This window comes from Rattus norvegicus, chromosome 11 (assembly GCF_036323735.1).
Source record: "Rattus norvegicus strain BN/NHsdMcwi chromosome 11, GRCr8, whole genome shotgun sequence".
In the NCBI taxonomy this organism is placed as follows: Eukaryota; Metazoa; Chordata; class Mammalia; order Rodentia; family Muridae; genus Rattus; species Rattus norvegicus.
The window spans coordinates 40,781,382-40,805,638 of record NC_086029.1 but is presented as its reverse complement, the minus strand read 5'-3'; the positions used below and the strand labels follow the sequence as shown (position 1 = coordinate 40,805,638).

At 41.1% G+C, this 24,257-nt stretch overlaps 1 protein-coding gene across 12 annotated transcripts in view; it reads left to right on the top strand.

Annotated features, from left to right (window-relative positions):
* Grik1 (glutamate ionotropic receptor kainate type subunit 1) overlaps positions 1-24,257 on the top strand; it is a 400,993-nt gene that overhangs the window by 251,328 nt on the left and 125,408 nt on the right. For all 12 annotated transcript variants that reach the window (XR_005491017.2, XM_006248053.5, NM_001111114.1 and 9 more), the window contains exon 4: positions 13,056-13,237. Coding sequence is in view for 11 of the 12 variants with exons in the window: in XM_006248053.5 (XP_006248115.1) it covers positions 13,056-13,237 (182 nt within the window). In the remaining variant the exon portion in view is untranslated. The remainder of the gene's footprint in view (positions 1-13,055; positions 13,238-24,257) is intronic.

The following is a 24,257-nucleotide window of genomic DNA, read 5'->3' as shown; positions in this document are numbered from 1 at the left end:
TAGCCTTAAACATGCATGGAGATGTTCTAAAATTTAGGGCTGGGTCCAGGCAAATGGAGACTCTGAGGAGCTGTTTTTTAAGCAAAGGCTTGCAGTAAACCGAAGTCCTGGGCAGATAATTGAGGGTTCACAACTTGTTAATACTGCTACTTATGCATGATGTGGTCTTACGAGGGGCTGGTGGGTATCACTGCACTGAAGGATTAAATGTCTCTTCTTCTATATGAGCTTGAAGGAGGGCCTCTATATTCCACTTGTTGGTAAGTGTGCTAAGGGCCCGGTCCTGACCATTTTTATAGATGATTTTAAAAAACCAATGCATCTATGTGTTCCTGATTTAATATTAATTTGGTAAAATCATAAATGGTGATGTTGCCTGTGAGGAAACACCTTAACATCAGTGTGTCTCCTGGTTCATGCTGGATTGTTGGTGGTTTATTCATACAAGCAAGGCACAGAGGCATTCCACACCAACATTTACACTCACTGTGGTTGCAATCTGCTGTACTATAATAATGGAATCACTCAGGGCATAGCACAGACTGAAAATTACTATTCTGTGCGACATGGAGGAACATGGATCAGGGCACAGCCTGGTCTTCCGCCCAGGTCTTCTTGGACCCCTGTGTTGTGCTCCTTTGTCTTAGCATAAGTGAGAGAACTTTCTGGACTGACTCTTCAAGGGTCAAAGGAAAGAATGAGTGTCTCAGGGTTGCCTTGATGAAAAATCTACACTGACTTTGGGGGAGGGAAAGAGGGAAGGGAGAGGGGGGAGAGAGAGAGAGAGAGAGAGAGAGAGAGAGAGAGAGAGAGAGAGAGAGAGAGAGAGAGAGAGTGTTGGAGGACAAGATGGTGTTAGAAATGTAGAAAATCCTTGCTCCTGAAACCTTCCAACCTCTTCCCATTCAAGGAACTTGGGGCTAAATGGTGTTACACTGTGTCGTGTCATGGGTCTGAGCTCCAACAATGTTAATAGACACTAATGACTAAAGCTGTTGCTGCTTCCTTTAAAACGATGGCGTTGTAAGAATGATTTTTTATTTTTACAAAGAAACATGAACTTGGAGTCCAGAGAGGGCGGGATTTCCGTGTTCCATTACACTTGGTTAGGCAAACACAGCTTCAAACAAGCAAGTGCTAAATCCACATTTCATTGAGAAACCACACTCATGCCTGGGCTTTAGTCTGTGACTGACTCAAGACACCCATGTTAGAGTTGACCAGTTCCTCCTCTCAATTCCATTTAAACTTCCTTTCAGTAAATGGGATTAATACTCATATCCAGACAGATCCGGTAATGTTCCTGAGATACTGGGGAAACCAAGCAAGACAACAGAGCATTCAAACTCTTTGGTACGCTTCCTTTGACTGTTCTTCAACTGGCTGCCTTTCCCAGTGTTTGCTACAAGTTGTTTGGTTTTGTCTTTAAAAGGCAACTGTTTTCTTTGCGTAATGTCTAAAATGAGTACAACTAAGAAAATATAAATATCTCTCTCTTCCTCTCCCTCTCTGTCTTTTTCTATCTGTCTCTCTGTCTCTCTGTCTCTGTCTCTCTCTCTCTCTCTCTCTCTCTCTCTCTCTCTCTCACACACACACACACACACACACACACAAATACACAAAGTAGGCAGGGAGACAAAATGATAAAATACTCTGTTTATTCAATGATAGACACCCTTGCTATAATCACTTACTAGGAGCAAGAAATGTTACAAACCACAAGCAAAAATATCTCTGACCTTTTGAATCCTCCAGCCTGCTGATCTAAACAAAGCACAAAAGCAAATATTTCATATATAAAAAGTAGTAAGTGTTATGAAAAAAAGAGAAAACAGCTAATGATGTTTGAGAGACTGGACAGGGAGGAGATTTGTAAATCTATGTAAGGTATCTGGGTAGTACTTTATAGTAAATATTTAAGTAAAATTCCAAGCAAAGGAAAATAATCAAGCCATACAGATAGATACCTGGATAGAATATTCTACCAGGAACAGTTGGTGAAAAGACCTGGTGGTAAAATAACCTCCAATGGCATCTCAGTGATTAACCCATTATTAAGTGAAAGACCACCAGGGTGGGGAAGACCCCCACTCAAATCTCGAGACAACGCAATCCCCAAGAACTCATGAGAAACCAGTCTTGATGTAATAAACAAGAGGTGTATTTGAGGAACCAGAGCTCTGGGGGCAACACGTATCTCACACAGGAGACAGAGGAGTCGACCCCGAGCCCAATTAGGGGAAGGGATTTATAGGGAAAATTACATAGGTAGTTGGCAACAGTCACACAAAGCAATTTCATTGGTTTGTAACTTGGGCTCAGTTCAACTCTAGGCCACCCTCCTTCTGGGGCAAGCTGACCCTAATTTTCATTTTTCTCAAGACTGTTGAGTCAGGCCTTATCGAGGCCAGATGGTTTGTGGTAGCTATAGCCAGGCTACATCCCCAAAATATGTTATGTTATTCTTTGCTGTGAGGTGCACTTGTCCTCACAGCAGGGTCAGTGGGGGATAGTTTAAAAGACCTGGTGGTAAAATAACCTCCAATGGCATCTCAGTGATTAACCCATCATTAAGAATCTTCCAAACATAGAAGTTAGAGTTTGAGTGGGGAAAAGTCCCCACTCAAATGCAAGGCTGAAGACCTCAGGTCCAAGCACCCATAAAAGGCCAACCATGGCAACATGGTGCTTCTAATCCCAGCACAGTACATGAGGGAGTAGAGACAGGAGCACAGGCTGGGTATTCTGGCCACACATCTCACTGGAGCTTCACTTAGAGATACCTCTCAAGAGAGTAAGGTCAAAAGTGATGAAGCAGGACACATGACATCTTCCTCTACTAATCATGTCTGTACACCTGCACGCACACACACACACACACACACACACACACACACACACACACACAATCTACCTACATCCAAATAAGATATAAATAAGCTTCCAAATCTTAAAGAATTTTAATATATGAACAAAGCTCCTTGAGTCATTATTTTAGACTTTATTAAACACAGTATTTAGTCCCTACCCCAAGCATATGCAGCAACAGTAGATCGGTACTTTCATACAAGCTTTTCCCTAGTCTCTGGCTTGCTTTGTGCTTAGATCTTCTTTCTCCTGCCCAGTTGTCCTGGCCCTTACTTAATTGTATACATGTGGTCAATAAGAATGTTCAAGTATGGGATAGGAGAGGTTTAAGTGTCTGACAAAAAAGAGAATGAGACTTCAGAAGAAGGGGGTCAACTTTGGGATCTACATATCTGCATAGCAAGGCCAGGCAATGAAACTTTGACTAAACCCTTATAAAGGATAAAGGGGAGCAGCTTTAAAATGATTCATAGCACAAGTTTCTAACCAGCCTGTAGGACTCTTGGAAGAGCATTTCTTGCTGTTTCAAGGCCTTCCTCCTTGGTCTCAGACAGTAGGGTTCTTGTCATAGAAGGGCCTTACCATGGATTCTTATGTCCGGTATAAGACGAGATTTAGTTTCTAATGCTAAGTAGACTACTTCTTACAGAACTCAAACTCATATTGACCACACTCTCTTGTCCCCATCCTATGACATCATTTTTTATATTTAATAATGTTGTTCCATTCTGTCTGGATATACAGTGAGTATTTATTATGTTTTGTAGATTGTTCTACACACTCGTAATTCACCAGTGAACCAAAATAAATAGAAAACACTGACTTCACATATTTATTTTCTATGGGAGCCTAAAACACAACCTATTCATTCACCCTCAACAAAGTGATGTGTCTTTTTTTTCAAACATGATAAACAATATGGAGGAGAAAAAAGCAGCATAGTAGAGAAAATCTGGAAGCTGGAGTGCAATTTTCAGTGTTTGGAACCACATTACCTTGGAGCGAAATGTTGAGGCAGGTGAGGAGGTGAGTTATATGGTACCAGAGGGTTCCAACTAAGCTAGCTGCTAATGTTAGGGAAAGCGTATCTTATATATTATAGAGCTAGGCAAGAGGTCGGTGTGCTCAGAACTGAGTTAAAGTAGCTTGGTGATAGACAAGGTCAGGGGAAAGGGATTAATGGATCCCATGGTTGGGTGCTAGAGACCTCTAGAAGAATTAGTGCTCTGTGTGAAATGAAAAGTCATTGGAGAATATATTGAAGAGAATCAAATCAACAACATATTAATGGAGGTTGTTGTATTGATAAAGCATTCTTTTAGGTGACAGTGGTCAGGACAAATGTAGGAGCCAGATTGCTCCTACAGAAACCAAGCCAGGAAATGGAGGTGCTAGCATTGGAGTGAGAGGGCATCAAGCACCGGGAGCACATTAGAGGCTGAACAAACCAACAGTCTTAGTCTAGATGCAGTGCCCATTTGCATGTTTCTCCTGGATGCCCCCTTCTCTGGCTCCCTTTACAGTGTAGTGTGGGGTGTGTTTGAATGACGCATCAAAGAGTGAGAAGTCTTTGAGAAAGCCACATAAACAACATCATGGATATCCCCAACTTGTCAGTTTCTCCTGCTTTGACAGCTTTCTTATTCTGTTTTACATGCACATCAGTATTTTTGTGCCAGCATGACACTGACTTTGAAGTATAAAACTCTGAGAAACTCAAGACACTTCAGATTGTAGACATTTGCCTCAATGGACTAACACAACAGGAACTGGGTGAACTCCCGTAGCTCTCCTGAAGTAGCAAAGTTTGGCTGGCATTTCAGTCGAGTCATATGTCAGGGAAAACATATTGCATTCCTTTGACATGAGACGAATGCCGTATGGTAAGCTTATTTTTAAATTTTTAAGACAGGAAATCTATGATCTGTCTTGGGAACTATTAGTGCCATGGTAAAGGCAAGGCATGCTATGACTTCTCATATCTGTAGGTTAAAAAAACATTCTACAATGATAATAATAGCTTGAGGCAGTGGAGGTTGGAAGATGGGGAGGTGAGTAAAAGTCTCTTCAGCTTTGACATGAGCCAAAGGACAGAGTTGCTATCGTCTGAGCTATAAAGGTTGTGTGCAGCTAACCTGTAGGAAGACAGACGGATATTGCCCTGCTTTCCTGTCTGATGCTGTGACTGAATTTCCTGACCAAAAGCAACTTAGTGAAGGAAAGGGGGAAAGATTTCTTTAGCTTCCAGTTCCAGGTTACATCCATACCACTTCATTATTTATGGGAGGCCAAGGTGGGAAGTCAAACAGCTGTTCCCATTCCTACTAAAGAGAAGAGAGGGAGGGAGATAGGGAGGGAAAGAGAGAGGGGGAAGAAGGGAGGGAGAGGGAAGGAGAGAGAGAGAGAGAGGAAGGGAGAAAGAGGGAGAGAGAGAAAGGAAGGGAAGGAGAGAGAGGGGAGGGAGTGAGAGAGAGGAGGGAGGGAGCAATGAATGCATGTGTGTTGCCTGTGTCCTTCACTCTTATGCAAATCGGGACCCAGCCCATGTGATGACACATCCATACTCAGGCTAGGGTTTGCCATTTCTAGTAACCATCAAGACAATCCCCCAAAGATATGCCACAGGCCATCTCTTCTAGATGATTCCTTAACTGAGATTCTCCTTCGGGTGGTTTTAGGTTGTGGCGCATCAACATTGGAAACTGACCATCACGGATATTAAGTACTTGGTCATGGATGTGCTAAATTTGAATTTTAGACCCACATAGACATCGAGCAGAGTTGTGAACAGGAGGGTCTGTATTTAAGGAAAGTAGTCTGGGATTTATATGCAAATGTGAACGCAAAGCACTGAATCCGTAAGGCAATAAGTCTCTGACGGACAGCCCAGCCCTGGATTCTTGGCACAGGACTCCGGAGAGGTTGCTCTTTATTCCTTTACTTGTTAGGTTATGGTTTCATCATTTTCGGAGTCCGCCACAGTCACATGTGATGCCCACCAGCCTGCAGTAGTCACTAGTCATTTCATCACACATGGTCTTAAAGTTTTACAGCAACTTATGTTAAATCACTGTGGCGGTTTGAATGAGTGGCCCCCATAGACCCATTTACTTGAAGGCTTAGTCCTCAGTTGATGAAATGTTGGGAGATAATTAGTATATTTGACTTTGTCAGAGGCGGTGTATTCCTGTTGAATTCCTGTTGGAGGAGGAATGGCACTGTGAGTGGGCTTTAAGATTTCAGACCCCCAGAAGACTCGATCCCTCCCTTTCCCTCTTCTTCTCCCTCTCCTTCCTCTCCCTCTTCCCCTCTCTCTCCCCCTCCTCTCCCTCTCTCTCTGCTTACTGCCTCCAGATCAGAATGTAGCTCTCAGCTACTTTTCCAGGCCACATTTGACACCATGATGCCCACCATGATGATAACAGATAATAGATTGACTCACTCAAACTGTAAGAAACTCCCAATTAAATGCTTTCTTTTATAAGAGTTGGTCAACAGAACAATGAGTGAACCTATCAGTATACAAAGTAACAGGCTTTCTGTCATTCCCACACATGCTTTCTTTTTGTTGACCATCCTCTGCTGAATCCCAGCTCCATGGTCCTCTGTTGGCTTTATGCCTTTAAATCCTGGTATTCTTTCCCCTTTCAGGTCAAAGGCAAATCTTTATATTTTAAATTATTTTTATTTACTATCTGTCTGTATCTCTTCTGACTCTCTCTGTGTCTCTGACTCTGTCTCTGACTGTGTCTCTGTCTCTCTGTGTCTCTGTCTCTCCGTCTCTCTGTCTCTGTCTCTCCATCTCTCTGTCTCTGTCTCTCTGTCTCTCTGTCTCTCTGTCTCTCTGTCTCTGTCTCTCTGTCTCTCTGTCTCTGTCTCTCTGCCTTTCTGTCTCTCTGTCTCTCTCTCTGTCTCTGTCTCTCTGTCTGTCTGTCTGTCTCTCCGTCTCTCTGTCTCTCTCTGTCTCTCTGTCTCTGTCTCTCTCTGTCTCTCTCTCTCTCTTTTTCTCCGTGTGTGGTGTGTGTGTGTGTGTGTGTGTGTGTGTGTGTGTGTGTGTGTGTGTGTTTCTAGAGATTGGGGATTGGGTGGTCAGACTTGCAGAGCAAGTACTATTTCCAGTGAGCCGTTCACCCAACCTCATGATACATATATTCTATCCCCACTGTCCTTGAAAGGCTCCTCTCTGCTTCTCCCAGGCTTCTTTCTAGTTTATGGAGCATTGACCACACTCACTCCACATGAATACACCCATGTAAAGACCAGAAAGTTGGATTTGCATATGAGACAGGATGTACAACATTGATGTGTCTGGGTCTGGGTTATTTCAGTTAGTGTAATATTTCCAGTCCCTTTCTTCTCCTGAAAACTTCATAGTTTCATTATTCTTAGTGCCTGAATCAAATCCCAATGTATACATATACATTCAACAAGGCTGAATTTGAAATGAGATTAACATACAAAGAGAAGTCAGAGACTGAAAAGAATAAATCCTCAAATAAACCATGGAGAAATACAAGCACAAAAAGAAAAGCGACTGGATTCTTGAATGCCAACATGTCACATACCTTTGGAAATCCTAGCTAAATCATGTAATGTCTCAACCGTCCTGTGAGCAAGTGAAATACTGCTTTTAGGACTGTATTCAAAGGATACTGAAGTATTTTTAATGTCCAGTAAATTCCTTCACATTTCCAGGTAGGACATCAGTAGAAACGAAGGGGATTCTGCACAGTCAGCATCATGAAATAAACAGTGACTCTTTCTTTTGCTGTGCATAATGTAGTCCATTGTGCTGTTAGAACAACACTGCTGTGATCGCCCTTACTGTATGCCTGCCCGTGATTCCCACTGAAGGATCAGCGGGAAAGAGAGTAGGTCCTCCCTACCATGACCTACCAAGGCAAAAATTTACACTTCTTTTTTTCCCTTGACTTAAAACTTTCATATACCCGACTCCAGCAACCTGTCTAGAACTCCACAAAATTTTAGAATTTTGCTCAGGAAACCGATCTTTAGGTATTGCATGCAAGTGGCATTGCTTTTAGTTACCATACAGAATATGCTGAATCAGCATATATCGCTGGCGTTTACTGCAATATAGTGAATCTAAAACTATTCGGGTTAAGTTCCCCCGTGAGTTTCTTTGTGATCAAGAGACACACATTTTCTTTAGTGATGCCTCCAACTTACCTATTTGTTGCTGTTGTTGTAATTTTGAAAAATTACAGTCTGAAGATTTGCACTAAGAAATGCTACACTTCCCAAGGTAGTTCCTATCTCTCTTTGCCATTTCTTAGCTCTGACTTCTCCTTCCCTCTGGAAAATTCCCAATGCCCTTAAGTATCCCATTAGACGTGAGTATATTAATGTACACACACATTTGTGAAATGCCATTTTGCATGTTTCATCATCAAATGAGGACAAAATTAAATATTTAAAATGTATGATCTGATCCTTGGGTCTCAGTGGTTTATTACACTCCTTTGCACAGCGTCAAACCCAACCCGTACGGTTTAATGAACAGGGAATTGGAGTAAGACTCAAGCAAACGGAGTTACTTTCCTTTTGAAATGAGACCCATTAAACAGAGTGAAAGCTACCCATTAAACAGGAGTAGATTGGACTGAATGAGAGAATCTCTCCAAGTGAGAGTTTTCCAGCGACAGTGTGAGGGGACCCCTGCATCAGGTAGACTAGGGCTCTGACCTTTAAAGTCTCTTCCAATTCCCAGCATCTGTGACATTCTCAGGGTTGATCTAGGCAATTAACCTCCCTGAGCCTCACTTTCCTGTCTGTGAAAAAATTTCCACACTGTACACTTCCAAAGTGTATTCTAGGTTTAGTGAGCTATTTATGAGACTCGTGGCCTCCTGTATAAGAGGGGCAGTGTAAATAGAATGAGAGATCTGTTATTCTTTTAGGACACAGAGTGTTTTTACACATCACTGCAAAGAGAAGCCACTTACTTTCCTCCCCATACGCTCTACCTTATGCCACAGCTCCTTAATATATGCAGATCAGCATTTTTTTTCTGTGTCATATTTAAGCGCACAGAGAAGAAACCTATATGTTTAGAACTGGCCATGTAGACATTTTTTAATGTTGTTATCTGCATACACAGCCTAGCTCACATTCACGTGAAACCAACTGGTTTTTCTCTAAAGCACTTTCACAGTTGCAGATTTCTAATGCCTGGGGTGGGGACTGGAGGAGGCACTCCGGTATTACCTCATAGCCACGAGTTCATAGTCACGGACACAAAGGAACATCTCAAGAGGTTCTCTCCCACATTCTCATCCAGACGCAGCAGCCATTTCTAACTGACCAAATTCATTTTAGTCTTCTCCCGTTTTTTCAACCTAGAAATAGCACCAAGTGGGACAGAGTGGTGCCCTCCAATAAGCTTCACTTGAGAAGCTGAGACAGGAAGATCAGAAGCTCTGGGTCATCCAAGGCTCTACAGCACAGTACAATTTATCTCCCAGTTTCAAGGTATAGAGATCAAAGCTTTGGGTTCAATCTCCAGCGAGATGAAAGAGTGTGAGATAAAACCTATTGTGTCTATAGAAACACCGGAAAGAACCATGTAGATATCCTGACATTTCGCTCTCTAGTGCATTATTGTGCCTGCTTCAGAAGTAGACTTCCTACATTATGGCCACACTACAATCCATCAGACGCGGGACACTTAGCCGTGATACAATACGGTCAAGCAAACACAGGCATTGATAACTCTCTTCCCCTCACTGCTCCAGCAGCGTTCGTTGTATTTTGTTGTGACATCTCTTTGGTCTCCTTTGATCATAAACCTTCCTTTCTCATCCATGACATTGACCTTTATGGAGAATCAAGATGAGATTAGAGTTTTGTCTGCCACTCCCTTGCATCTGCCTGGTCCACCCCTGATCTATGTTTCCATCAAAAATGCCTCTACCTCACTGGCTAGAGAACCATCAAATCCCAGTGTAGCACGTGCCATCAGCACAGAGTCTTGGCTGGGTTAGATCACTTGATCAGGGCAGACATCTGAATGAGGAGGTTTGAAAGCTGCTCTTAAATCAATTTCCTTCCCCTAAAGTTGTTACCTATTTAACAATTTTTTTAAAACTAGTCATTACAGTGAGATGCTAAATGATTGATGGATGGTTGCAAAATGCAAATATGAAGGAAAGCTTTCAGTAAATTTTCTCTACTGTGAACTGAGAAAAAATCTGCGTCATTTGCTCATGAAGGCAGAAAGACTTGGCCAGCTATTGCTCTGGGAAGACGGGTGCAAAGTCACTGCCCTTCTCACACCTAGAATCTGTAATCTTTAACCTCTGCGTATGACTCCTTCCCCCAAAGCCAGCACGCCTACAGACCTGGGGAGGAGTTTCTCATTTACAAGCTTAGTAACAAGCTTTTCACAAAAAGAAAAATATCCCAATTAGAAACTGACTGTCTGTGCTGGCCTGCTGCTCTTCCTCCTCTCTTGGCCTGAAAATCTTTCTTTTTCCAAACCTATTGAGAAAGTAGATGTTCACTGCATGCCAAGACAGGGTATGATGCTTTTAAGCTGGCCTGAAACTTCCTTCCTCTGTCTGCTAACACTCTGCATGCTGACACAGTAGGTCAGTTGCTTGGGCCATCCACCCTGTTGGTTGTTATGAAATACAAAAGTCCAGCGGGGTCTCTGACTTCAGGAAAAGAGGTCTCGGACTTCAGGAATCGAGCCCTCTTGAGAATGAGAAAGCCGACTTGGCTTTAAGGCCTGAGCCTGCTACAGAATTGTCACCTCTAGCAAGTTATTCTGGCTTGGCGTAGGCACAGGCAGCTCTTTTGAAATCAGGTGACAACTGATATTCCACTTTCCTACTAATACTTCCCAGTATGAAAACCTCCTTCAAGCTTTAAAGGTCTTGACACAGAGTGTTTGTCTTGCAGAGTGTAGCATAGGCTTGGGATCTAATGAGCAGCCCAGAATCATTTTATCTTGAATGTGAACGAATGAAGTGGTGCCTATCAACTTTAAATGCCACCAGGGTCCTGCAAGGAAGATGTACTTCAGGGCTGGCATTCCATTCAGCAAAGGACAAAGGAGGAGTTCCTTGAAGCATGTGAAATGCACTTTATTTAAAGGCCACACTGAGCTCTCCTAGGTAGCCACGCTCATGTTTTCAAAAGGACAAAAGGGAAGAAAGAAAAAACCATTGTGGCAGCAGAGCATGAAACAGGAAGAAAGGGAGAGAGGAAAATCAGCCCCTGGTTCTGCCTTTCCTGCTCATCAAACCGTTTTAAGCTTCTGTGTTCCCTCAGTACTGTTAATCTGTATTTATAAGTCAGGGCAGAGACACGGAGAGATGGAGCATTAGACTCACAAATAGTTTTAATCTATGGTTCCTGCTAGCTATCCTTATAGGCCCGGATAAGTTATTTAATTGCTCTGGGCCTTGGTGTCTGTGTCTGAAATAATAAACATGATAACTTGCTTCATAGCGCTGTTATGAGGTTTAACTAAAGAAACAAACACGTGAGTCCTCCGTTCCTTCCCGCCACCCCCACCTAATTCTTGGCACTTGGCCGTGGTTCAGGAAAAGACGTATAATATGATATAAGAAAATAGGAGTGTTTCCATTTTGGTTCTTGACCGAATTGGAAACAGTGAGGGTCTAGGAAGACCACTGCTCTAATTTTCATTTCTATGAAAAGGAAGGGGTGCTTGGAGAGCATGCTCACTCCTAACAGAGCTCTACAACAATCTCCCTCTTCTCTCCTCAATTTAACTCTGAAAACAGTGTCATGATAAACTGGCCGCACTTCAGAATCAAACCTCGTTTCTGGTCCAGGAAGCCTTTCCAATGTAAGCTGAAATAAATGGAAGTACTGAGCAGGGAGGTAATAAAAAAAATAACAGGGAACGAAGCAAATGTCTCACGTCTAGAATCCATGTGGCATCCTGTATCATGCATAGCACAATTTCCATACAATTTCCATCTGAACACACATAAAGTTTAATATTCTCTCTTGATTACTTGTGGTTAACAAATCCTGAAGGCACCCAACTGCATACTTTTTTAAAAGTCAATTTTCCAGCGAGAGAGGAGACCTTGGGAGAGAGAGGCAACATCACGCCATCTAGCAAAGAGCCGTTAATATCAGGGTCCTGCGATGGAGGCCTTTCTGTGGTTGTCCACCTTTCCCAGTGATGAAGTTCTATTAGAGAAAAGTGCAGCTCATCCCAACCTGTGGTAAAGCGAAGATTGCATCAATTTAGGCCACTGTGTGCACTTTGTTACAAGTACCAGCAGTTACATTTTACATCACATTTCTGCTTTCACTATCGCACACACCAAAAATAATACATTTTAATCAAATAAGGAATAAACCAACAAATTTTCAAACATATTAGCAAGAGATATAATGAGCCTTTCATAAATAGTTTCTTGGGCCAGCACCAAAATATTGTACAAAGCAAGTCAACTAATTAGCTGATAAACAATATGATACAAATAAATATTTGATAATAAGTGCACACAAGTTAGCAACCCCAAGAAACCCCTTGTATTCACTGAGCTTTTTAAAGATAACAGGTGTTGGGAATAGAGTGATGGATTGGCACTTAAGAGAAGAGTGTTTCCTGCTCTTGCAGAGGACAGAGTTCAGTTGTCAGCCTTGACATCAGTCAGCACACAACTGCCAGAAACTCCAGACCCAGGGGATCTGACGCCTTCTTCTGACCATTGCTGGCACTGGTCCACATTGTATGTGTGTATGTGTGCACAGCCACACCCATAGTCACAGGAATACAACTTGTTAAAATATGTTTCTAGAAATGGTAAGAGGTGCTGTTTCACTGAGCACCTCTAGAAACTTCAAGCAGGCTTTTGTTTATTGAAGTTTCTTAGTCACAGACTTTATATGCTTAAGACTTGTAGTATTGGCCAGAAGGTAGAGAGGACAACTTCATGCTAAAAAAAAAAAAAAAATTCAAATGCACTTGGAAACATTGTGCTTCCAAGTCACACACATCCACAAATGGAAAATACCACTGCAGCCTCCCAGAGCAGGAACAATGACAAATAGGAAGTCAATAGTGTAACCTTTAGGTTGGTGGCCGCTTGATACATGGTGGGAATGATCTGCCTTGACTGTAAATGGTGACAAACAACGCGGATCCATCCTGTGCATGATTGCCTGTCATTTTCCAGGTCTAATTCGTCTGCAAGAGCTCATCAAAGCTCCCTCCAGATACAACATTAAAATCAAAATCCGCCAGCTTCCCCCTGCGAATAAAGACGCCAAACCTCTGCTCAAGGAGATGAAGAAAAGCAAAGAGTTCTATGTGATATTTGATTGTTCGCACGAAACAGCTGCGGAAATTCTTAAGCAGGTAAGAGGTTTGGGGAGGGGGTAAAACGATAGGGAAATATATTTCATCTTTCTTTTTAAAATGTCATTTGGTCTTCCTTTTCATTTGGTGCAGCCTGGCACAGATACCACAGTACACAGTGGGCCAAAGATGACTTTTCAGACCCCTCTTAAGGACCCAATGGTATGGTTAGTCCAGAGTCGACTGGGCTGTATGTGTAGTGCTTTGTATATGCATTTGTTTGCGTGGAGGAAAGAGTAGCATTTTCTAGGTGAGGGAAAGATCTGCATCCTTTACCTTCTCAAAAGGTCAAGCCACATTTCACGCCTGCAACGCATGACTTATATAGCAAGACCTCTTTGGCCTAGGCTGCCAGATTCTAACAGAGAAGGACACAGAGCAATCTCAGCCCAGAGAAGATACTTCTCTAATTATGGAAAATAAGCTGCTTTGCCTTCAACTCCAGAGAATGTGTGTAGACACAGGCAATGACAAAATCTTTTCCAGATGAAAGATATCAGTAATATTCATAAACAATAACAAGGCAGTAGCAATTGAGTTCCCGTGTGCTTTGTTCTAACACTGAAGAAAGAAAATTTAGAACCTGTGAACAATAAAGCACTGATCCAAAGCCCTCACTGCAATGTGACTTTAGTTCCCAGGGAACTATGACAACAGCTGGATAGATTTGGGACAGTCATATTTAGGTACTACAGTGCTATAGTCAAGGTTGTGGACTTTGGCTAGAACTACATCAAGAAAGTATATGGTGCATCCTGAAATACTAATCAGAAGTTTCAAATAGAATCAGTAATAAAAAAAAAGATCAAAGAATTAAATCAGGAGGAAAGTCAGGGTGAAAAAATACATGTAACCTTTATTCGTAAATAAATATGTCCTATAAGCCAATGTTGTGTCAGTATTTTTAAACATTGAACACTATATAAATTGTGCACCATGGTGAAAATCCCCAGAGGTTATTAATGGATCTCAGTTTCATGAATGCTCCATCTAATTTCCAGTAAATGAGCGCTGAACCACTAGAAAGTTGTCTCCCAGTACAGTCATGTATGCTGGGTCTCCACAGTTCTATGGCCATCCTTAGGGAACACTTCAGCTACCGAGTTCTACATTAGAGCTATGATTGCACCAGAAGTACATACTCAAGAAAGCCAACCATTTGTCTGTATTATCCACTGCATCGTTGTACTAAACGATTCTACTCAGAACTGCCTACACTTTGGATACAAGTTGAGTGTACTGCTCTCTGTTTCGTGTGTTGTAAGCTTGGCCCTCTGTGTGGTGTGTTTGAAGTAATATAAACTTGAAGAAATGGAATCCAGTGCAACATGATTGGGTAATTGGGGTGCTGCCCTCAGGAAGGATTCATATAGTTCTTCTGGAACTGTTGTTAGTTCCTTTCCAAATGCAAGCTATATGAAACAGAACAACACTGACTTTGGCTTCCTTGCCTTCTCTCATCATGTGCCCCTGTGTTGTGATGATACCTTCTAAGAAGCCTTTGCCGACTTCAAACAGATAGAACTGCCCTATGATTGGCTTCTGACTCCAAATTTGTGCACTAAATAAATCTCTTTTCATTGAAGATTCCTAGGCATAAACATTTATTGTGGCAACAGAAAGCAAAGTAATAAAATCACAGAACATATAGAAGCTCATGGTGAACTCACCAAGTTATTGCAAAAGGCAAAGGGAGTCTCACCCCCATTGCTTCCTGCCCCTTCATTAGATTTGCCTCTCCAATTATGTAGAATTTCTGTAACTCACTTCTGGTCAGTAACTCATTAATAGACTCTTAGATATTATAATAAGAGCTCTTCAGTAAAAAAAAAAACTGTGTTGTAAAGGTATTGATGACTAAAGAACTTTAATGGTAAATAAATACAGCCATCAGTCTTATCTTAAGGCTCCACTGGCACATCTTATCACTAGTGATTAAAGTATTCAATGGAGTATAGATAAGAACAGAAAATAAAAATCTGGATTTTAAGTTCAGGTCTGGAGATGCAGAGGTGCAAAGAAGCAAGCCTTCCCAGGAGCCCCTTACACCCAGGCCTGGGGGCTTGGGTTATGTTCAGGAGAATGATTTTCTAATGTGATTTGTGTGGCGTACCATCTGATTCACACAACTAGCTATACATTTCCCAAAAGACAGGTCTGGAATAAACAGAAAAGGACTACGGAGAATTCTGGTTGTGATACTCTTCTTCCTTTCTTAATACACGTAATGATAAAGCTTAATGATCCTTTCTCAGAGTAATTGTTTCTAATGGATTATGGATTCTCTCTATATGCCACTTTCATACATTAGCTATTGATTACTATTTCCCCTACCTTTCCTCCCCCCCAGTATCCCCACCACCTCCCCTTCCCCCAGATCCACTGTTCCTCCATTTCTCATCAAAAGAAGTGCAGGCCTCCCAAGGACATCAACCAAACATCTAGAACCTATTGTATTGAATACTCAGGGATGGCTATTCTGGTAAAATAATACCAAACCGATCTGTGTGGTTCTCTTTAAGTGACTCTATATGACTTGTAAAGAGCAAGACAGGTACCTTCTCCCAGGGAGGGGAGGACTTGGGAGTTTAGATGCTGATTCTGGTTGAATCACGAAAGGGAATAAAAAAGAATGAAGGATGCTCAGGCTCATGTCCTTGACTCTAGATGCTGATTCTGGTGCCTGGCTTCTCACACTCAAATAACTTTCACTCTGAGGTGAGCTTGGCAAGCTTACTTAAGAATGGGAGAAGCTGAAACTCTGCTAGGTAAATAGACCCATACACATGGCTCCCAACTCTGTTTCTCCAGGCTACTACATAGTCTCTGCAGGCAGAGAGATGGATGTCAGAGGCTATGAAGTCACATTATCAGGGCTGACTCTCTTTTGCAATGGACAGCCATTCTTTTTTTTTTTAATGATCTAACTTGTTTTAACGTAGTCTTCTATAAAAACGAAGACTTCCTTCTGAATGGTACACTTGGCCTTACCAATGTTAATGACTACTTAATGACTAGCACATCATTAGATTCTGCTGACCAGTAAGAGCTTCTCTGACATAGTTAATACCCAAATTGTGAATCATGGAACTTTTACTCAGCGCACACACTCACAATCTACTGCAAACTGAAATACTGATCTATAATATCTAACTGAATTATTGGATCCATTTCAAGATTAGCAAAAATACACATTTCTTTAACATATGTCCACCTCTGTATTACACTGTAAGAGAAATATTGTTCAGTGCACTCCCTAAGAAATAAACTTCTTTATAGCATTTCGAGATCTATATCTATATCTATATCTATATCTATATCTATATCTATATCTATATCTATATCTATATCTATATCTATATCTATATCTATATCTATATCTATATCTATAAACAAGGTAAGGACACACAGGTACTGCAGGCTCTCCTGATGGGAAGGTACCAGCCATTCTTAAGCAAGTTGCTAAAATTTTCTAGGAAAAATACATACACTTGCTTCTTTAATATGAAGTCAGTATTAATAACATTCCCCTTCAGTGTTTGAAAATCACCACTGATAACTCTCTCCTAGGTAAATCCAACATGCTCTCTCTGTTCCCATCACTGTCCTACTCTTCCCTCCCCTTCGCCAAATCTTGTTAACGCCAAACGTGTTAATACTTCTTAAGAAAAAGGGAGTTAAATGAAGGTATTTGACATTTAGCTGAAAGTTAAAGTAAAAATCTAGAAGAGTCTATGGTTATTATTGGGCATGCTAATCACTGAGCAGAATGATTATTTCTATTCATATTGAACAAGCACTATATGATGAGAATATGAAAAGTTATTTTCCCAAAATTAGATCGAAATTCAAATGTCAAGACTTGATTAGACTAGAAAAGAGCACAGCCTTCTCATAAACATAGTGTCTTGGCAAATTTCTGTAGTCACAGTTTCCCCCCAACAACTGACAGGCTATCTGGGTTCCTCTTCAAAAACTGCCATCCCAACTTATTCATTAATCACTTTCCAGAAAGTGTCTTGATGTTTGAGAGCATGCTGGTTTCTTTTTCTTCTGCCTACTGTGTCCCTTCCTTACTCCTCTGTCCCAACGTCCTACTCCTCCCCAATGATCATTACACATATACACCTGTGACTCTCCCCTACCCCTGGAGATGTCACCTAATATTAGTTCATGAGGATAATTGAAGCAAAGAGAATGAATGGGGGAATGGAAGCTCTGTGAGTCCATAAAGTAAATGACAATACCAGGACGTGCTGCAAGGAGTAAGATCAACTTTACTTGGAATGATTCGAGGCTTATGTAATTTGGGGACAGAGGATAGGAACATCCAGGATGGGCAAAATTCACTGGCTGATGGCCTAGGGAACACAAATGCCTCATTAGCATGGGGAAGCATTTCAGAAATCTCAGATACTAGCTAAACATGTTCTTACCAGGAGAGAGGGCGATGATCTTGTAGTCTAACTAAGGCTACACAGCATTCCTCAGGTAAAGGCATGCATTGGGTTTTGAATTCCCTAGACAAGGTCAGAGGAGTTCTGCTAATGAAGGGAGTCCTTCCATTCTGCTGTGAGCCCCAGAAAGTGATATCTGGTCAATGATGGACTTTGATCTTAATTAGCAGAGTTTTCCCACATTCACCTTCTCATGGAGTTATTCTTTGAGGAAGTGCCAGACAGGGAATGAGTTTCTGTGATGGAAAGAAGGGTAGGAAGACTTTATGTGTAGAAGTCACACCGAGCCTCATTGCAGGTTGGAATCTAAGCAACCATCTCGTGTTTTTTAAGAGAATTAAATCATTTATTGGGTGCACATGGATGATACACAAACTTCATTCCCATCTGTTATTTTATTTGATACCGTTATTCAATTTTGATATTGCATAGGGTGTGCCAACAACCATTTTATAACCAAATGTGACCTTGCTTGGATGACCCTTTCAATGGTGAAGCTCACTAAGTTACAACTGTAACTGGCAGTTTAGCAACACCAAGGTTTTTGACAACAATGGCTTCTCTACCAAAGCAACCATAAATAAATTCCATTTTTTTCTTTTCTTTTTTTTTTTTTTTTTTTTTTTTTTTTTTTTTTAGAGCTGGGGACCGAACCCAGGCCCTTGCGCTTGCTAGGCAAGCACTCTACCACTGGGCTAAATTCCCAACCCCCATAAATAAATTCCAAATAGAACTTGGCACTGCCATAAAGGAATTCTAACTTCACACTGTTGGTAACATTTACCAAGATGGCTTCAGATTAGACTAATTTTACACAGCACATTAAAAAAAAAGACACATTTATTCAACATCGCCATCAGACTTTTACATTTGGCAATCAAAAGCATGGATGAAAAAGGTCTACAGTAAACCCCTTTGTTGAGTTGCTTTACACTTTCCACAGGTCAGAAGCTGAGATAACCTGTTATACAATTAGTCACAGACAAAGTCCTGGCGTTTTTGCCCGCACACATGAGTATTATCTAAAACAAGTCTTCTTTGTAGCAACTAGGCCTGCCACCACTATCCTTGGCTGAGTTCACAAATCTGTTGTAACCTGTAGCTTCCCTGTCACTTCTCTGGCTCTCCTCTCCTGTTAAGCTTTGTTTCCTGGCTGTAATTAAACCTCCTGCCACTGCCATAGCTACTGCTGCTGCTGCTGGAACCTCCATAGACACCTTGGTTTCGTGGTTTAGCACAGTGCTGGCCTCTGCCACCATAAGGGCCAGAGCTCCTGCCTCCAAAGTTTCCTCCTTCCATCGGTCCCATATTTGAAGACTGGTTGTTGTTGTCAAAATGTAGCTTCCACCACCTCCAAAATCGCTTCCATCATTACCAAACCCATTATAGCCATCCCCACTACCCCAATATATCCACCATTACCATGGCTACCACCAAAGTCACCAAAACCACTGAAGTTCCCTTGTTACCCAAAATTGTCATTTCCACCAAAACCACCTTCATGACCACCACCGAAGTTTCCAGAACCACTTCGACCTTTCTGGCTAGATGAAGCACTAGCCATCTCTTACTTCGACAGAGCCTTTCTTACTTCACAGTTGTGGCCATTCACAGTATGCTATTTCTGAATAACAATCTTTTCCACAGAGTCATGGTCATTAAAGGTGACAAAAACAAAGCCTCTCTTTTTTTTCTACTAACTCTGTCAGTCATAATTTCAATCACTTCAACTCTCCCATACTGCTCAAAATAATCTCACAGGTGATGTTCTTCAGTGGCTTCTTTAATACCACCAACAAAGATCTTCCTCACAGTTGAGTAGGCACCTGGTCTCTGAGAATCTGCTCTTGACACAGCTCTCTTAGGTTCTCAACTCTTCCATCCACCTTGTGTGGTCTTGCATTCATGGCAGCAACCACTTCCTCCACAATGGCATATGTGACAAACGCAAAGCCTCTGGATCTCTTGGTGTTTGGATCTCTCATTACCACACAGTTGGTGAGTGTGCCCCATTGCTCAAAATGGCTCCTCAGACTCTCGTCAATTGTTTCGAAGCTCAGCCCTCCGATGACGAGCCTTCAGCGATGCATCCTCAGCAGTGCCAAAGAGCCTCAACCATCTCCTTTAATGGCCCTAGTGCCTTGGCAGAATTAATATTTTTCTATTCCAACTGAAAACTGATGTTCAGATATAATAACTTCATCTACAACATACATACATATACAATATGCATATATATAATACATAATTGTATAATAGAATTATATGTAACTTATTGTTATTATAGTGTATTAATACAATATCTACAATACACATACACACACACACACACACACACACACACACACAGACTTGATAGATGAAAACCTGCGTCTCTTTCTAACTTTTCTGTAAGAATGCAGTCTCTAGTGATCTACACACTCACAGGGGCCTTATCAGGTAGTGATCTTGATCACTCTGTATCTCTTATTACACAGTAAGCACCAGAGGAACAGGGCCTTTTCTATTTTTACTTAAACCCTCAGTACCTACTACATTGTGTCACAAAGCGAATTTCTTGTGCAACTGTTAAATGGGAAGTTCACCACCAGGCACTGAGTTAGAAACAATCTCCACAGTTACCTTCCTATTGCCCACCTGCAATGCAACAGTCCTGTGAGGGAGGCAGTTCATTGGTAGAGTACTTAGCCAGCATGCATGGGACTCTAAGTTTAACCTTTTGCATTGGTACAGGGAAAAAAAGAGTGCATTGTATGCCAAGAATGCTGGACTTCCAACTCTGCCAAGGCACATTTGAGCCAGTCGTTCTTCATGGACTCAGTTTCCTCAAAAGGCAGACTTCATTCTGTCCCAAGAGTAAGAAATAAGAATGGCTGTGAACCTATGGCTCTACTGCAGAAAACCTAGCTTGGCACTTTGAAGAGGGTCCAATTTGCTTTTAACTCTTATGAGAGAAGTGAGCAAAGGAGTTTCTTTCTGCAGCCCTAGAGGGCTGCATGGCCATCACTTTCAGATGAGAAGGAAGCCCTGCTGGGGCTCTATTCAGCAGGAAAGCTTCAGTGGGCTTTAGCCAGCATCTTCAGCTGAAAAGCTGTCACAGGTAATCTTGAGCCTCTATTTCCAACTTAGGCAACCTTTACATAAGTGCTTCAGTGAGGTCTTTCCCCCACAGGGCTTGTTGCAACACATAAATCATTAAGGTATAATTGGACCCTAAAATATTTAGAGTGAAAATATTTTATAAAATTTTATTGCATTTTCCCCTTTCTGTTCACGTTCAATTAGCATGAAAGCACAGTCACCCAGAAAATGTATTTTTTTAATGCTTGGCTTCTTTGCTAAGGAGTGTGACGGCCATGCTGATTAATCAAATGATTCCGTGCATTGACTTCTGCCTTGTATGCATCGTGCCCACAGGAGGTGATGAGGGCAAACAGGTGATTAGACAAGGTTCATGCCATCCCTCTGTCTCTCAGGACTCAAAACATCACTGCCCACAGCCAAATGCTGTGAGGATGCAAACCTGTGTCTTCTAAGTGACATCATATTGTTTTAATAATATCAGACATACAGGGTAGGTCCGATACCATAAGGACGACTGTTGCTAAATACCTGTTGTATGCAAGGACCATGTTGAATGTACTTAATGTACCATTGTTTTGTTATAAGAACATTCTAAAGAAGGAATGGGGAGGAGGAGGAGGCAGAGGAGGAGGAGGAAGAGGAGGAAGAAGATGAAAATTCTCTATGCAGAAAAAAATAAATGATCGCTCAGAGAGATTATGCGACTTGGCTAACATCACAAAGCCACAAGCAGTGAGATGGCATTTGAAAGTTATCTAACAGTTTAAACAAACAACAAATCTTGTTTGTCCCCGTTGCATACAAGATGCCAACTGATTATCAAAGTAATCAAATCTACAGTACATGTTGGGTCAGCCTCTACTTCTTATATAAAATTGTTTCATTTGATTCTCAGATACCCAAGTGTTTCTATCTTTAGAGAAAGTCCCTTATATAGAGATAGCCCCATGATCAAGGAGAGAATGTGAGAGAGACCATAGAAAAAGTCATTCTGTGTTTCAGCAGCTTTGGAACTTAAAGGTGTTAGAGATGCACCAGCAGAAACAATAGCATCCCAACCATAAACCTCTGCTTGTCCTCAGAGGGCAAAGGGAAAGCCTGAAAACAAGGTCACAAAAAGCCCACCCTATGCCTACAGAGTGGTCTGAAACCATGGATTCACTTTGTAAAATAGAAAGGGGGACTGTATGTAGAAACAGCCAGGTCAGTAAGTAGAAGCTTGGGCAATCTATTTGGGGCTCCCAAATAAATGAATAAATAACTCCTATGTGTTTGGTGTTTCTTATTTGCAAACATGTACTATTCATTGGGTAGAATTTCTTTTTATCTGCTTCTAATATCCTCACACTACAAGTGAGAGAGAGGGCAGAGCTAAAACTTCAGGCCAGGGCCTGATACTCTCATTGCCTACGTTGTTAACAGTCTTCTATCCCCAAGGATAAAGTCTACTGGCTCTACTCCAGCTTCATCACCTCACCTACAAGTAGGATTACTGAATTCTAAGCTGACTACACATGTGTTCAGCTTAGAGCATCCATATTTTCTCATGCTCATGGATTCTCTCACCAATGTTAAGATAAAAAAGAATTTTCACACTGTCTTGTACTTAGTAGAACATCTCAGAAATGGGGAATTAATTAAGCAATATATTATCTTTTAAGTTCCTCAATTCCTTTGATGGTCTTTGAGCCAGCTAATTGATAAGTTCATTACTGTGAATAAATTTTGACGACATAATCATGATGTATCTCAATTTACACTAACTGGATGATAATTTGTAGTGTATTATACAATTATTATGGCAGTACATTCTCATTCTAATTACGTTTCTCTCAGGCTGATATTAAAGTGTGTTTACAGCCCCTGAGCATATAGTTAGTTTTAGTTATAAGGAACAGTTCACAGATATGAATGTGCTATCTAAATTATACAAGAATTAATTGACCTTCCTGGATAGCCAACAATTTACTGAAAATGTACTCCATTTACCCACATTCACATTATACAGGATGCACATTTCAATATTCTCCAAATCCTCCAAAAAGTATCTTTAGAAGAAAACAGAAATGTGTTTCTACTTGAAATAGGAAGCAATAAAAATGCTATAGATGTATTTCTATGTATACTCCTCAGAAATGTGTTGATGCTTCATTCCAGCCCATTCAAAATATGGCTTTAATAAAAGATAAGAATGTGCTCTGGTGTTTGAGGTATATATATTTTAGAAAGAATCATGCAAATTGTAGCTGTGTATATAGAGTCATATCTTAACACTTCAGTAGGAATTGTGAACCTCAGTTTACTCTAACATTGTAGAGATATGCCATTCCTCAGTGTGCCTTTCTCTGAGTGTAAAGGGCAACATACCATCTCTCCAGTTTTCAAATGAAACATCACGGCTAAATAAGGGGAAAATTATGTTGTTATTCAAAACACATCTGCTTCTTCAACACTCTACAAATGAAAGTTTTTAACCAAAAAGTCCTCTCTTACAACTTCCCCACAACTGTTAACTAAACTCTCTGTCATCTGGGTTATCCTGTGACATATAACTTTATTTCTAGTCAGTTAGCCCTTTCAGAGTGCCTTCTAAGCATCCAATAGTACACTGTGATAGGAGAGGAGTAAGGTACCCTTATAAACACCAGCCTAATAAACAAGGTCATCACCTAGTAGAGGAGCAGAAGAGTTGTTATTTTATATGCCTTTATACATGAGAGGCAACCTTACATACCTCGTATCATGCTGAAAACCACTAAATCTGGCAGGGCAAACAGTGGTACCAATACACAAAACATTCCACCTGCTGGAGATTATCATCATACCAAGAGGGACTGCATGCTTCTTGATCCTGAAGTTGTGTCTCCGCATCACTCCTTATAGGATGGCAGTGAGCCTAAGACCTCCCCTCAGTGTGACAAACTAGGTCTTTGTATCTGATGAAGACAGAACCAGATCTTTCTGTCTCAGGAAGGTAAAGCTGGGTCTTCACAATAGATGAAGGCCTTCCTATAAAACATGGTTCAAAATGAAGCTCTAACCAGGTCTTCATATCTGATAAACGTTGGGTTGAGTCTTTAAATTTAAGAAAAACGGAGCTAAATCTTCAATCTGATGAATATTAATCCAGGTCTTCATATCTCATGAAGGTCAAGCCAGATCTCCATGTCTCATGAAGTTAAAACCAGGTTTTATATCTCATGAAGCCAGGTCTTCATATCTGATTAGAGCTAAATCAAGTTTTCATATATAATGAAGTTCAAAGTGAAGGTAAGACTATGTCTTCACATCTGATGACAGTGGTAAGTATTATCAAATTTCCACTCTGGACATAATACTTTGTAGCTTCTTGTTCAACCTTCCTCCAGCCAACCATTTTATCTTTCTACCTCTTTTCTTTGTGACAAAAAAAATCTATAATGCAAGCTGGACATCTGAAAGTTCACTTGTCTCGTTACTTTTCAATTGCCAAATAAGGG